Below are 16,646 nucleotides of genomic sequence, written 5' to 3' on the forward strand. Positions count from 1 at the left end.
TCAACGGACATTGAGTCTAGTGAACATTTACTCAGTATCACTTCTGGGCCTGCTATCCATTTTGTGATGCTGTCTGCATATACTGTTTTATCAAAGCTTCGTATCAACTATTTTTTGGCACATAATAATTGTATGAATTTATGAGGTACAATGTGATGTTTTGATATACCTGTATACATTGTGTGAAGATCAAATCAGGGTAATTAACATACTCATCACCTCAAACATTGGTCATTTCTACATGATGAAACACTCAAAATCCTTCCTTACAGCTACTTTAAAATACATAATTCGTTATTTTTAACTATTGTCACGCTACTACACAATAGAACATCAGCATTTATTGTTCTGATCTAAATGTAACTTCACATCTATACAGCAACCTCTCCCTAGCCTTTCCTCCGCACTTTTCAGGCCAACCTCTGTTCTTCTCACCAATGAGATCAAATGTGCTAGATCCCACATTTGAGTAGGGTCATACAGTATTTCTCTGTGTCTAGCTTATTTCGCTTAACGTAATATCCTCCAGGTTCATTCATGTTGTTGCAAGTGATGGGATTCATCTCATCTCTTGTATTCTGTTGCATACGTATATATACTGTATTTTATCTATCATCAGTTAATGGACTCTTACATTAATTCCATGTCTTGCTGTTATGACTAGTGCTGCAATAAATATAGGAGTATAGGCATCTCTGTGATATACGGATCTCATTTTCTTTCGGTATAAGGAAGTGCTGTGTATTCAAACTGCACAAGGCCATACTGGCGGGTTAGGATCTAAAAACAGGTCAGAGTATAATATGAAGTGCAGCTCTTTCTTCCTCCCAGCTATTTACATTTCTGAGCATATTTTGCATTTTGTTCTTTATTGTACGAACATAAATAGAGATACAAATGAAAATTTGAAAGCCTATGAAAATGCCAAGAAGAAACGCAATACTGTACCATATTAGGAAATGCGAAATTACACATGCCCCATATGACAATGAGTTTCAAAACTGCATTGCTCAAAGCTTTGTTGGGACCATAGAAACCAACTGCATTAAGATTAAATATAAAAATGTTTATGATTTTTCCTCCATGAACTAGCAAGGAAAGCTAATGTCGCCAGTGCCCTCAAAAAATACAAAATGAGCAACAAATGTGAGTGTGAAGCTTATTGAAACAGGGCATGGTAAGTATCTGGACTAGACTAGAGGTAGTGGAGAGATAAAGGAAGCAGCAGGGACCAGGTGTTAGGTGTGTAAGGACCACACACTGAAGTTCAGGAAAGTGATGGGAACGGAATCCTCGCAAGTATACTCCCTGGGGGTGACCTTGTGGAGCTGATAGGAAATGCAGGCGTTTTGGATTCTAGTATGCTTAGGATTGAGATTTCTATGTTTAGTCTACACTCGATCAATTTATCTAAACCATCTTTGCCTTTAGTTTGTCTTTGTTAGACAAGGGTAGTACTGCTAATGATATAGGTGTATTGTGAGGATTGTATAAGGGAATGTATCAACAGTGTGTATTCAGCAAGAGTTCTTTTTAAAATGCAAGACAGAAAACTGTTTCTGATGTAGAAAGGCCCACCAGGAGGGTTTTTTTTTTAAAGATTTATTTATTTATTTGAAAGGCATAGTTACAGACAGAGAGGGAGAGACAGAGACAAATGAGATCTTCCATCCGCTGGTTTACTACCGAAATGTTGAAACGGCCAGGGCTGGGCCAGTTTGAAAACAGGAGAGTAGGACTCCATCCGGGTCTCCCATTTGGGTAACAGGTCCCAAGGACTTGGGCCACTTTATGCTGCTTTCCCAGGCTCTTTAGCAGGAAGCTGGGTCTGAAGTGGAATAGCCTGACGTGAGCTGGTACTCGTAAGAGCCGCGTACATCACAGGCAGCCACTTAACCATTGTGCCACAACACCAGCCCCTAGCAAGGGTTTCTCTACAGTAGTTAAACGAAAAGGTCCCCATAATCTTTTCCAGGATGGATTGTGTATAAATATTAGTTTATTTTTAATATTTTCTGTATCATCGTAGTCACTTAGTCAAAACATATGACAATGGGTAGAAAAGCTTAGCAAGGAAGATTGCTACCAGCCAGGGCTAAAGGGTATCTGTTCATGTGGCTGGACAGAAAAACCTTCCTGCATGTGTCTGGTTTTCAGGCACTGACTTCCGTGAGACTGTCAAGTGTGACATTAAGGAAGTCCCTCAACTTCTTTACCTTCATACCTTTATTAGCAAAGCGTGCAATGTGATGCTTCTCACCGGTGGAGTGATATTTCACCTGTGAGTTCAAAAACTGAAATCCCCTTGCCATGACCTTGTTGGATCGTTTCAGAACCTTGAGGGGACAAGAATATGAATTCTACTGACCGGTCAGCCCATTCGCCTCAGTTTTCCCATTGTAATCTATTTTCTCCAAGTTCCATCATGTAATTAATCCACAAAATGCTGAGCCAGAGAGAGTGGCTTTTTTTTTTATGTTATCAAAGATAAGGTTGGGTTTAACTTATTTTCTCATGAAAATACCCTGTGTAAGTGCTTTTTTCAAATGTGGTGCATCTTAAAGAAGAGTGAAAAATAACAAAAATGAACTTTATCTTTGAAATACACTTTCAGTGAAGCAACAACAAATCGACCGGAGGCCCAGTATTTTGTAGTCGTTAAATGTATAATCAGGCAGCTTCAACGCTAGAGAAGTTGCGGTTTGAACCCCGAGATGGGGCTGATTACGCCGGTGCCATGGCAACCGTTGCACCATTTGGAAGCGCTTGTGTGCTTAACCGCATGAGCTGCGCCTCTTCCTTTCCTATAAAGACTTAGAATAAGAAAAACAGAAGTACACGGAGGAGGAGAAACCACAGGAGCAGCAAAGACACTGCTGGTAGCTTTTAGCTGTGCAAACAGCAGTCTTAGGAGAACAGCACACTGCAAATCTCTTCCATTCGGAAATGTCACTTTTCCCATTGTGCCTGGGTTCCTTCCTTCACTGGTTTTGAAAGTCAAAGACATGTTGCTGTTCAGAGTTTTCAGGAAGGGGACATGGGAAGAAAACAGTCGTGCCCTTACCAATTATCCTCAACAGCTGCAGACATTCGATCCTGTCTGTGAGATGGGCCCTCCCTGTCTGTGTATTTATTATTGTCTGGTATTTAGTTCACACACACACACACACACATCTTCACCAAGAGCATGACTGCCTGCGCCCTCCTGGCTCAGGCCGGCAGGTTTGTGGGTGCTGCTGGTAACATTTCCTGCAGAGACAAATGAAATGCACAGCTCTCACCCTCCTCGCACTGTTCTGACCCGGACCTTGCTCACCCGTTCACTTCCCACTCCATTTCGTCTGCCTGTTGTAGGTTGGAGCCTCAGCAGGTTTTGCATACTTATTTGTTTATTTGTTTTTGTCTTAAAGCTCAGATATAATAAGAATGCGGCACTTTTAAGCATTTTCCATTTTTCCTTCCTTGATGATTTGTGTAGAAAGAAGCAAGGACATTTAAGTTCATTTTAGTTTGTCACAGGGCAGCCTGCTTGTTTTTCTTCCCCTATTTTTTTTCTAAAGAAGAATCTGCTGCTTTCACAGTCATCATCCAGCAATGTGCATATTTTAAGAATGAATTTTTTTTTAAAAAAAGATTTACTTATTTATTTGAAAGACAGAGTTACAGAGAGGCAGAGGCAGAGAGACAGAGAGAGAGAGAGAGAGAGAGAGAGAGAGAGGTCTTCCATCCTCTGGTTTATTCCCCAAATGATGGCAACAGTCAGAGCTGAGCTGATCTAAAGCCAGGAGTCAGGAGCTTCTTCCAGGTCTCCCTGTAGGTGCAAGGGCCCAGGAAGTTGGGCCGTCTTCTACTGCTTTCCCAGGCCATAGCAGAGTTGGATCGGAAGAAGAGCTGCCGGGACTCGAACCAGCACCCATATGTGATGCCGGCACTGCAGGCTGGGCCTTAACCTGCCGCAGCGCCGGCTCCTCCTTATGTATCTTCGACTATGATCTCAGCCTATGCAGAAGGAAGCAAAAACATGTGCTTACCAAGTGATTCATATAATTAAATGGTTTGTGCTCTTGGAAGTGTGTGTTATAAATCAGGTATTTCCTTGAATATAGAAAAATGAAAACAAATTAACATGATGACGAACCTAATCTGGAAAATGTTTAAAAATAGTATGTCGGGGGAAGCATCTTTGTCATTTGTTCTTTTTTTAAGATTTTATTTAATTATTTAAGAGGTAGAGTTACAGACAGAGGGAAAGACAGAGAGAGAAGTCTTCCATCCACTGATTCACTCCCCAAATGGCTGCCAAAGCTCCAGCTGGGCCCATTCGAAGCCAGGAGCCAGGAGCTTCTTCTGGGTTTGCTATGCAGGGGCAGAGGCCCAAACACGGTTTTTCCAGCCTGAAAGCAGAGAGTTGGACACCGACCAGCGTTCACATGGGATGCCAGCATAGCAGGTGAAGCTTCAGCCTACTGCACACAGCGGCGGCTTCTGTCATTTGTCCTTAACCCATCATTTGTCATTTGTCCCCATCATAATCATCACTGGAGCTGTTAGAAAATAGTGGTGCAGCAGTCACTGATTGCCGCAAGCCTACTAAACCAGGATTTCCAGAGTTGGAGCCCAGAAGTCAGCACTCTTAACTTCATGCACTGCATGCATCAGCACCGATACAGGATTGATCTTTTCATTGCTCAGGATTATGACTCTAATGTCCGACAGGGAGGTAGGAAAACATCCCTGATACAAACCAGAATCGCATGAGCTGTGCTCTCAGGAGCACGGGAGTTCCGTGGTGCTCACGTTCCTTGAGAATGCCCACTGCATATATTCACGGGCAAATGGGCTTGCGACAAACAACTTTTGGGAGGCAAAGGGTTAAACAACGCTGCTTAAATTGCCCTATGCCTTCAATCCGGTAACACACTTTGTAGATCTCTCCAAGAGGCCTTTGGGACACTTTAAGGTGTGCGAATGTGAATCAAAGGCCTCAACTTGGCCATCTTTACACAGGAAGTGATAATCTAGTCCCCTCCTGAATTACAGATAAGTGTTTTAATACAGAAAAGAAAACACAAGGAATTTTTCACAGATGGTTATCTTAAATTTAGAAAAATAAAAACAAATTAACCCCATGAATATAGAAAAATGAAAACAAATTAACATGATGATGAACCTATTCCGGAAAATGTTTTAAAATAGTATAAGTCAGGAAGCATCTTTGTCATTTGTATTTTTCTTTTAAGATTTTATTTACTTATTTGAGAGGTGGAGTTACAGACACAGGGAAAGACAGAGAGAGAAGTCTTCCATCCACTGATTCACTCCCCAAATGGCTGCAAAGGTCCCACCTGAGCCCATCCGAATATTATTCTAAATTCAAGCCTTATTGAATTGTCATTATTTGTTTAGTTAGTCAGCAGGCCTGAGATTGATTACATGATGTTTTAAGCTAAATACTAGCGATCTATCACTGCATGGCTGGTTTTAGAGGTACATGGGTGTGCATATTCACATATCATCACAAGCAAAAATGAGTGTTGATGGCATCATACATAATTCTTCAGGAGGCAGCTAGATGTGATCGCTATATAAAAACTAAGAAATCCTTTGCTTGAAGTCCACCCTGAGGCCCTAAACATTTGTTCCTTTTATCATCAACTCTGTTTTACATGTTTATGCCTTTATAATGTATATTTTTATTTTAAAAATGTTTGCCTGCGTGGGGTGTAATTCAAAGGCTTGGGTAGTTGCGTAAGCCTCCTAGGAAATAAGGACAACCCTTTGCCTTCTCCACGCTCACATCGATGCCTCCTCTTCAGAAGCAAAGACAAAGACTTTATTTTGCCGTTTCAAAATGATTTTTTATTAGACTAGTTTTAGTTTTTTCATCTTTTATTTTTATAAAAAGATTACAGCTGGTGTCTATTCACCTCCTCTATTGATCTCCAACTGTCGTCTTTCTAACCTCCGTTCTTTGTTCATCAATGCAGTGTTGTCTTCTTTCTGGGAATTTGAATTATGCTGAGTTTTATCATTTCTTGGGCTCTTTGCATTGTCTTTGTTTCTCTCAAGGCCTACAGTCTGTCTTTGTCTTTCTTGTTAGAGGCTTTGGTGTTGTTTCTTGGATGCTCATTTGTATTTAAGAGAGAGGTCCCCCAAAAGATCTGTTGGAATTCTCTGGGCACAGAAGGAGCCTGTAAATTCACAGGCACTGACAGGATTGTGTGAAATCAAAAGGGCAGTTAAGCTCAATGAGTCTTAGTTTCCTTACGGAACGGAAAACTGAATGTCAATAAAATCATCAATAAAATCCTTTGTTTCTGTATTAGCAGGAGCCTCTGGAGCTATTTCTAGTGATAAGTAGCTAAGGTTCCACTCATGGGATTCCAGGCGTTGGAAGACTAGAGCCAGCTTTAACGTTAAGTTTGCAAAAAGATTAAGAAAAACATAAACAGACACAACTTCAAATTTCACACTTCCTCCATGTATGACTTTGAGCAATTGTTAAGTTCCTTTAAATCTGAATATTATTCCCTATAAAGTAGGTAAAATGTCCGCTAACTCATTGGCTTGCTGGGGCGACTAAGTGAGGAAAAAACGAGAATAGTTTAAAAAGTTGTGAAAGGAATTAAGATATAGGTTTTAGGGCAAAAAAATTTTGAAATCCATGCATAGAGAAGAAGTTTTCAAAAACCTCATGGAAAATGTGTATTATGAAACAATCATGCATAGATTTCAAAATTTTTTGCACCAAAATAAACTTATCCTTTAATTCCATCTTCTGCAAATCTTTTGCAGTCCCCTTGTATACTGTGTCTAATGATGTGCAATGTCTAATACATGATGACATCTCAGTAAAGAGTTGCTATCATCATTATATTTACTGATAAACTAAGGAAGGAAGGGGAAGGTTATTGTCTCTGGTTCCCCGAACTCCTGATAATGCCTTGCCTTCTTTGCCATTCGTGCAGAGTGCCTAGCCCAGAAATACTTACTAATTTGATATGATTTGTTGGATTTATTGTCTATGGACAATATGTTAGCTTTAAAGAGTAAGTAGATTCCTTTTATTCTTATTTATGTACCTCAGTTTTTGTTACCATGCCCTACTAAAAAGGAAAGTCGTGCATATCTGTTTCGGCTAACTCTTGCTTTTCACTTCAGTCTGCTCTCTCCACTTGTGTAGGATCTTCACGTTTGTAGGGGTCAGGTCTGCATTTTCAACCTTGAAAACATGCCACCATTCATTTTAGGGCAGATGCTGAGAATAAGGATTCATTTCATCTCTTCTGTTTCACCCTTCTGTCCTTGTACTTTTCTTCAATTTGCAGAACGAAACAGGTTTAAATCCCCTTGGAAATGGCTGGCGCTGCACTCCTTTTGGGGAGGGAGGGTGCAACGGGTGGTGTTTAAAGACCAAGTCTGTCTTTTGAAATGCCATTTCTACTCAAACTGATTCCTAGATTGTGCAGAAACCTCTGATCAGGGACTTAGGGGCGTGACTTCAAGGCAACTTTGATTTTCCATCATTTAAGCATTTGGAGTTGTAAAAGATACATATTGGGAAAAGTAAATTCGGTAACAATACATGTGTTAGAATAACACCGCTTTGAAGATCAAGCATCCTGTTATCTACATTTTCATCTGTTTAATGTGCTAGTAAATTCCGTAGGTGATTCACAATAGGTTTATAATGGGCAAAGGAGCGCCTACTTAGATGATTTATAGATTTTTGGTGCTTTGGTGCCACCTACTGAAACTTGACTAAACATTCCTTTGCCTAAATAACCAAAATGGCATGTTTTTGTTTTTGTTTTGTTTTGTTTTTCAAAAAAAAAAAAAAAAAAGTGTAGAAAACGTCCCCAGAAGAGTTAAGTCAAAGTGTTTCTGTGATATATAGAAACACTGAGGATATTGCTATGATCTATTTCACTATATGTATTAGATATTTGTAGAATTTAAGGAAATGCTTACTGGACACATTTTTAGAAAAGCTGATTCCTTCTGTTTATTGTCACACACCTGTACCTGTGCTCTCTCAATTCCTGCTGATATTTCAGGTATTTTCCCTTACCTATTTTGCACATCCTTTCAAAATGGTTCAAAATGTTCACTTGTAGATAGTAATGTTATTTATATTAATCTAACTTCCTAAGAATAAGTAAATGATTGTGTTCTAGTTATTATATATTTTACGCAAAGGCGTTGTTTTATTAGACCCATAAGCACATTAATAAATTATCAGACATCTGATAATACATTTTCCTACCCTCTTCGTTATTTCTTACGTGGTGATGGTTTTCACAGATGTGCGTGCTTGTTAGTGTACTGCTTGCCTTTGTAAAAGCCACGAGATGAATGTTGGGGTGACATATTCTTACATATTAGTCAGATTTTTAAAATAAATATTTTATATAAATTGACTATTGTGTTCCTACTTTGAGTTTGTAGTTAAATGTTGGCATTGTCTTAAAAGTTGAAAATATAAAGTTTGTGTGATCTAGTGAATATGGCATATTGAAATTCATTGGTAATTTCAAGTTGCACTGCTGTGGTACCTACATAATTTCCTTAAGAATATTGGTTTAAATCTTGGAGTGGCTTCAAGTTTTAACATTTTAGCTTGGAGTGACTAAAAGATTTTTTTTGAGTGACTAAAAATTTTTCAAATCATTTATTTTGACTGAAATTGTTACCAAGATTGAAAATCTTCTTAAAGGAAATTTGTGATCATGAGAACAAGCAGTTTTGGACTTAAATGGAGCCTGAGCAATGATTTGAAGCTTTGGAGGATTCGTTCAAAGAGATAAAAGTTGTGTGTGTGTGTGTGTGTGTGTGCACATGTTTGAAATACTATATGAAGAACATTATGTAAAATTTACGAAAAGCTACAATGTCTTTATAAGTCTGAAAATCACTCTGTGGTTGCATTTAAAATCAGATTTAGAGATAAATGAATGTAAAAGAAAATGCATATTCCATTCAAGATGACTTTGTGAGAAGTAAGCATAAATGTAAAAGAAAGAGAAATGTGATGATCTTAATATATTATGTTGTTTTCCCAGACCATTGAATTTTGTTGTATTCACAACTGAAGGATTTGGGGAAACAGTGAACATGGGGTAGATCAGGGAAAGACTATTACAGATGGAATCATCTTATATATGGCACTATATAAACCTTTTTATATCATTCTGTTCCCAAACTCCAGAACCCCCTTCAGAGTTAAAGAAATTTTTTGAATTGTAACACTTCTGTGTGACATCACTGTAGGTTGGTTAACTCTTCTGTCAAAGTAATATTCTATAGTAAAGTAGTATGACAGACTGCTTAATTCCCTCGAATATTTGAACCATAGATGGAGTATCCACGCAGCAAATTATGACTTCATGTGAAGTCATTTTTTAGGGTCAAGGTTATCTTGCATTTGCAATACTGCTAGTAATCGCTCTGCAGTCGAATCCAGATCATGGTCGCCTTCCCTTCTCTTCTGAGCTCCTAATAGACACCACTCTGTATGGAACCTGAAACACTGGCTGCGAGAATGTCCATGCAGAAAAGTTCAGACGAAAAGGAAAGGTATAAGGATGAATTGATGGGGCAGTGGAACGCCTATTGCCCTGCACAATCCAACAGGCTGGGCTAGCACAGAGCAGCTCTGTGGACTCTGCCACAATTGACTCGTCTAAGCTTCGAATGATGGTTGTGATGCTGAAGACGGAAAACATAAGCAAAGGGCTTAGTATAGTGCTGGTGCTCAGTAGACATTCAACGCATAGTACCAATTCATAGTAACAAGAGGATATAATCAATGAATTGTTCTTTTAGAATGATAAATCTCTAGGAATTATCTTCTCTATTTTATGATAATTTATTTCTTGGCTTCCTGAAAAACTTACAAACTTACCAGAAATACTATACATCACATCTTTTCTTTTAAAAAAAAAATCACTATTTTTGTGCCACTTGGAATTAAATCAATTTCTCTAACACATTGACGTGTAGGTGGCCTGATGAATAGTGTACAAAGGGACTTCAAAAAGTCCATGGAAAACAGAATTTATAGATAATTTGGTTTTCTGCAAAAATATTTTGAAATTCATGCCTGCAAGGTGCCTTTAAAAAATTCATGAAAATACATATTATGAAACAACTACGCAGAGATTTCAAACAAATCCACAGCAAAATAAACTTATCTTTTAATTTTATGTCTTCATGAGCTGTTTGAAGTACCCTCATCCTGGCTGCAGACATCTCTAACAAGAGGGAGAGATGCACAAATAATACAAATTAAGACAACATAATCATGTGTCACATAATGGCGTTTTGGCTGGTGACCGACCACAGATACAATGGTGGTTCCTGGAATGTGTCTCCCTTCATGAGGTCGCTGCTGTCTCAGTCGGTGTGGAGACACTCCATGAGGCTTGCATCATGATGAAATAGCCTATTGATGAATGTCTCAGGACCTGTGCCTGTCCTTAGGTGATAGATGACTGTCCTTAAGTATGAGGGATTAAGAAAAAGTACGGAAATATAAGAAAAAGATAGTTTAAAACCATATGCCACTAAAAGATGTGTTTTATTTCAAGGAATAGGTTAAGGTTGTCACCAGATGAAGAATATGGAAGTTTTACAGATCAGTTTGTCCTCAGAAAATAAAATCCGAAGGCAGGAAATTTTCTTAAATACTGGCCAATCACTTCTTCCTTCTGACACTTGACTGCCATCTCCATCCTCAGTTTGCTGTCACTTAGCAAAGAACTTTGGGATCCTTGTGAAGAGTCCATGAGTAAGCTGCGGGATGAAAACACACGTCTCTTCACTGTTGACTGAATCCAGCTTCCTCGTGCCAATAAACTGCTCTTTGTGACATCCCCACACCCTCAGATATTAAGCAACTTGATCTGTGCTATACCCTGTCTTACTTTACTTCAACAATTTCCTTCTTTAAAAATATCCTCTAGCCTTCACTCTTGTTGTCTTCAGTTTCCCTCCTTTGAGGAAAAGGTGGCCACTGGGGCTCTCTTCAATATTCACGAACCTGGGGATCCTATTGCCTACCCTCCCTCTTAGGTAACTTGGGATCTCCTTCAACTCCCTCACTTCAGCACCCATCTGTGTTGATCAACAGCCTCAGCTCCTGTGTATTCTGTGAGCCACCAGCCTTTACATCCCGATGCTACTAAACATTTTTACATGGAATCTAAAACACATTCAGCTATTCAGTCCCACCTGCTACTTATGTCTTCATTAGCTCAGTTTATGTTTCCACAATCAACCTACTGCAATTCAAAACATGATCAGATCAATCAATGTTTTTCTTATCATTTATTCCTCTCCTCACTACCTTCCCAACACCCCACCTCCCGTCATCACTTCCAAAGATTCAAGCCTTGATGACCACTTCCTAAGTGTTTCATGGCTCCATTTTGCCCCACCTTCCTTTTTGGGGAGGTGGAGGGTATACCATTTTCTTTCTTTTCTTTTCTTTTCTTTTCTTTTTTTTTGACAAACAGAGTGGACAGTGAGAGAGAGAGACAGAGAGAAAGGTCTTCCTTTACCATTGGTTCACCATCCAATGGCCGCTGCGGCTGACACACCGCGCTGATCTGATGGCAGGAGCCAGGAGCCAGGAGCTTCTCCTGGTCTCCCATGGGGTGCAGGACCCAAGGACTTGGGCCATCCTCCACTGCACTCCCGGGCCACAGCAGAGAGCTGGCCTGGAAGAGGGGCAACTGGGACAGAACCGGCGCCCCGACTGGGACTAGAACCCGGTGTGCCGGCGCCGCAAGCAGAGGATTAGCCTATTGAGCCATGGCGCCGGCCACCATTTTCTTCCTATGGGATAGCCCCTCTGTCATTTGCCTTTCCGTAGTCCTGCTTTTCCTGTCACTGCTTTGCCATCAAATAATCCATTTTCCATTTCACAAAAATGTTGGTATAAAATTCTTGTGCTTCCTTATTAGACCTTCCCTCGAAGACTTTCTCCAATGGCTATCTAAAACTTGTAAGATAAACCTTAACTTCTTATTCTTCTGGGACATGGCTACACACACGCAATAGATGAATGCGTCCAAGAAACCTTCTCTGACTCCACCTCATGAGCTGGCCAAGACCCCAGCAGTCTCAGTACTATGATCCTCCGTGTGCTCCTATAGCACGTGCTGTCTCACTTGCCATTACACTGTGTGGATTTGTTTTGTCTGTATCTTACATTAGCCTGAGCTCACTGAGGGCAAAGCAATTTCTGTGTGTTGGTCAGATTCCTTCATTCCTAGCACATGACATTATGTTCAGCACACAACAGGTGCTCAACCAGGAATCATTGTCTAAATAGATGGATGCATTTGATAAAAATCTTTCCAAAAGTTTTTTCAACCATTTTTATAAGGTGGATATTAATCCCAGAAGTTCTACTTGAGTCTATCTTTTTTCTTATTTTGCCTGGAAATTCAAGAAGTAATAATAATGTGTTGACACACTTCAGCTTTATAAAGTCAACATAAAGAAAGGGAATAGAGGTTCATTGGGGTAAAAGGCACTAAGTGTTGCTACTGTGTTAATGTTCTAACATAGAGATGATGGAAATGTGTGGAACTCTGATATACAATTACACCTAAATATGAAATTTGAAAATTTCTAAGTGGTTTCCTTTTTTTCCTTTTTTCAGGGCAAAGATCAATTTTCTCCACATCTGGTAAGAAGCATATTTGCATTTCAAATATTTTGCTGTTACCTAGTTCATACATTTAATGTTAACAGAATTCTTATTATTCAATTAAATAATTTGAGTAAAATTTTAATAAAAATGAATGACTCTCAATGTTCCCCCCGTGTGGAAATTCCTGCTTATAAAACAAAATACTTGATAACCATTTATAGCTATTATTAATTGTTTGTGTATTATTGTATAGAAACAACTACTTTGTACAGCTTGACAGTAAGTCATATGGCAGAATACCAGCTTGTTAAAATTTTAATACAGAAAAATTAAATTTAAGTTAGATCACAAAACTATAGTCAAAATGGATTAAGAAATGATCTAATAAATTAGAGCTGTCTAAAAGTAAATAATCTTTATATATGTGTGTGTGTGTGTGTGTGTGTAAAATCCTTTAAGAGTAATTTGCCTTTTCAACGGTATGCAAAGGCTTTATTAAGATAGTATTTAGTGGTCAGTTCCAAACTCTACTGGCGCAACTGAATTAATAGTCTTCAAAGTGCCCTAGTCCTAAGATAAATTAAACGATGATGATGCTACAAATAAATCCAAACATGTTCTTTACAAAATGAGATATATAAAGATATACTTATATAAAGATAAATTGCATCACTTCAATGTTATTATTATTGAAAATGCATTTCTTCCTGAAAATGTTATTATTTCCTGAGTAATATTATATGGTGGGCAGTATGCGATAAAATGGTAAGTAAAAACATTGAGATAATTCTGATTTAATAATTATAATGCACAATTCTAAATGAGGCACATTTAACATATTCTTACCCTACCTTAGTGAATTGAATTAACATGTGTGTCTGATGTAACTCATTTTTAATTATTAAATATTTTAAAAATATAGTTTGCAATTCAAAGAAATAAAAATGTGTACAGCTCTATAATTTTGAAATCCACAGAGTCCAAGAGTTTTTAATTAAAAATTTAGATATTTACATATTCTTTTCAGTAAAGCAGCACAAAACAATGTAAAGGCCTTTAATTCTTGGTGTTAATTTGCCCTACAGGAAGCTTTTACATATTTGTACTCTCACATCAACTGTGCAAGTACCTATTTTATTATCACTTGGTCACATTTTTCCTCTTTTATAATGTGAATTTGAACTGTGGCAAAGGTTTTTTCAGCACCCTGCATAGTATCTCTGTGTGGTGGTGTTGAAGACATTGTGTACATATGGAACATTTGTATATCTGTCTTAATTTTGTTTTCCAAGATTTTACACGCATTTTTCTTACTTTGTTTTAATTGAATTTATTAAAAAGTAAAAAGTCCATGTGTATCAAGAATATTTGCCTTTTTATCTCCTAGAACCTATCTCTCCTAATACTCCCCTACTGAATTTATTTTTTCTTCATCTGTAAGTCTTTATAATAGTTTCCTTTAATCATCTTTACACATTGTATGTAATCTGTCTGAATCCAGTTATTTTGTGAGGGTGAAACATGGCAATGGAATGGAAAGAGGGAAGAAGACAGCTTTCAACTCTATTTCCTCATTTCTGTCTTTAGCCGTGATTCTGGAGCTTGTTTTATATCTATGAGTGTATATTATATTTATATCTCTTTATGTATTTGTATATATGCATGTACATACGTGCATATCCATTTGCAAACCCATACACACACCATATGCGTCCACACGTATATGCCCTATGTCATATATATATGGGGTGCATGTATGTGTGTGTGTGCATGTGTATGTGTGGTATGCAAATGATGCACTGGGTATTTAGTAAGCTCAGATGAGCATACATTTCATGATGTAATTGACATATTTCTCGTCTTCTCCTTCCATCTCCCATTGACGTCACAGGACTGACCACAACAGAGACACCCAGTACTCTGCCTCCCGTTGACCCCTTACCTGCTCGCATCACAGCATCCTCACCCGCCAGCATCTCTGACAGAGGAAAAGACTCCTCAGAGACCACGCCTCCACTTAGCACAGGCAATGCTTCAGCCCAGGCTTCCCTCCGGGACTCTGTGGACAATACTAGTGCTCTTGACACGACAGGTTGGCACGGAAATGTAGTCCCTGGCAAACTTGGCCTTTAAAAAAATTCTAAAGTGATCAGAAGAGTTTCCCTTTAACTAAATTATGGATGCAGTTTCTAAGGATGTGATTTTATTCAGGTGCATATAGTGCAGGACATCTTAGATGTCCATGAAATAGTAGCTGACTACAATAATTCATGTCTGTTATTAGGGAGAGGGAAAGCAGAGGAGGAAGGGCCCCCAAGTCAATTCAGGAAGCCAAGGTTTCTTCAAATCCCTTCTGCCCTCAGAACTACCCATTCATCCCCCCAGTGCCTGTGCACACAGGTTCCCTGCAGCCCCAGACAGCTCTGGGACAGATTGGAATTCCTCCCTCCTTGGCAGGTATCCTAAGTGAAATCTTCCCATTTCTTTCTTATTCCATGTTAGATTCTAATTATCACAAAATTACTGAAGATAAAAAATTTATTTTTAAAATTTCATTGAGGATTGAGTCAGATTGTTATTTGGGTTATTTTATTTTAAATCTGATTTCTCCCAGGTGTATTTGTTATTTGAGTTTCTTCCAGGACTGGTTTAGTGTTGATATTTGGGATTATTTCAGGGATGTTTGCATTTTGTAAAAAAAAAAAAAAAAAAAAGAGGCTTTAATTAATTAATTAATTAAGCTTGTAAGGTATGTAGCCATATTTGTAGCAAAATATCAGATTGAAACAAGAGGCAATTTTTGCCAGGGAAGACTGCCAAGGCTCCTTAGAATACTGACATTGATCATTTCTCATTTTAGGTGTAGTGGCAGGTTTTTCTTTCTCTGTTCAGGACATAATTCTGTAGTCATGGTTGTTCATGCTTTTCTGAAATGATGTGCTACACTGCCATCTTCTTAGGAAACAGGCTTGCAGACACATCCTGATAAAAGAGACAGGCTATTGGGGCAGTTTCACCACGTCATTTATCTTAGTTTATAAAGCAAGCTCGTATAACATCGTAACAGAAACTTTGTTCAAGGCACCTAATGATGAAGTCTGCTGGTGATAGCTAGTGTCACTGCCTCCTTAAATTGATTACATCATTTACCCTGGACAGCAGAGCAGAGTAGTGGTTCCTACCTGGGGCAATGCAAACAGCTCCACTGATTTCCTGAAGTTGATACAAAAGCAATGTAAAGAGGAAGCAAGGGGCAGGTGGCTGAGCAGAACATTCCATGTTCATCGTTTTCAGAGCCTAAGGAGTGCACTCTGTGCCAACTGCGGTTCTCACTTTAGAGGTGCCACATTGCCTGTCGCAGACACAAGAATTTTCATACAGCATTCCTAACTTCTAATTTCCACTTTTTTACCTAATAATAAAACCATAGACTTTCAGATAAAGTTGAGAGAGTATGTTTTAGATGGAATAGGCTAGACATAAGGATGAATAGTTGTAAAATGATAACTTACTCAGGCATAATAATGTAATGTAGAAAGTTTTTTACACTTTCAAATTAAAGAGAACATTTTCTTTTCCGGAAAACAGTCATTATCAAGTGATATTTCAATTTTATATGGGGATAAAGTCTGCATGTGTGCTTTTCCTTATGTTTATAACATTTATATTGTGGATACAATCAAATTCTTCTTATTGATAGGCTTCGGGGAAATAGTTTAATCAGTTTTTCTAACAATATACACCTTTCAAAATTGCTTCTTTTAAAAAGTTGCAGTAAGCATCCATGGACATAACATTAAATTTAAGTGTGTAGTGTTTTTCCAGAAATGCTTTAAGAATGTTGAAAAACATTGCCAGTGTGGAAGTACTTATTTGCATTTAATCATATATATATGTACAAATACTTCACACTTGAAATGTACATTATACATGCAGTGCAAATACCATCCTCCCCAGTTCCTATTCTTCAAAAGTGCCACTACAA

At 38.4% G+C, this 16,646-nt stretch overlaps 1 protein-coding gene across 11 annotated transcripts in view; it reads left to right on the forward strand.

Moving 5' to 3' along the window:
* The window catches only part of PTPRC (protein tyrosine phosphatase receptor type C), a 113,897-nt gene that overhangs the window by 41,947 nt on the left and 55,304 nt on the right, over positions 1-16,646 (forward strand). For 8 of the 11 annotated variants that reach the window (XM_008268698.4, XM_008268696.4, XM_070054920.1 and 5 more), the window contains exon 3: positions 12,671-12,697. In XM_008268698.4, the coding sequence (XP_008266920.3) occupies positions 12,671-12,697 (27 nt within the window). Of the gene's footprint in view, positions 1-12,670; positions 12,698-14,552; positions 14,754-16,646 lie in introns of all 11 variants that reach the window. The other 3 variants (XM_008268693.4, XM_008268695.4, XM_008268694.4) reach the window with 1 other exon arrangement.

The sequence above is a fragment of the Oryctolagus cuniculus genome, chromosome 13, assembly GCF_964237555.1.
Source record: "Oryctolagus cuniculus chromosome 13, mOryCun1.1, whole genome shotgun sequence".
NCBI lineage: Eukaryota > Metazoa > Chordata > Mammalia > Lagomorpha > Leporidae > Oryctolagus > Oryctolagus cuniculus.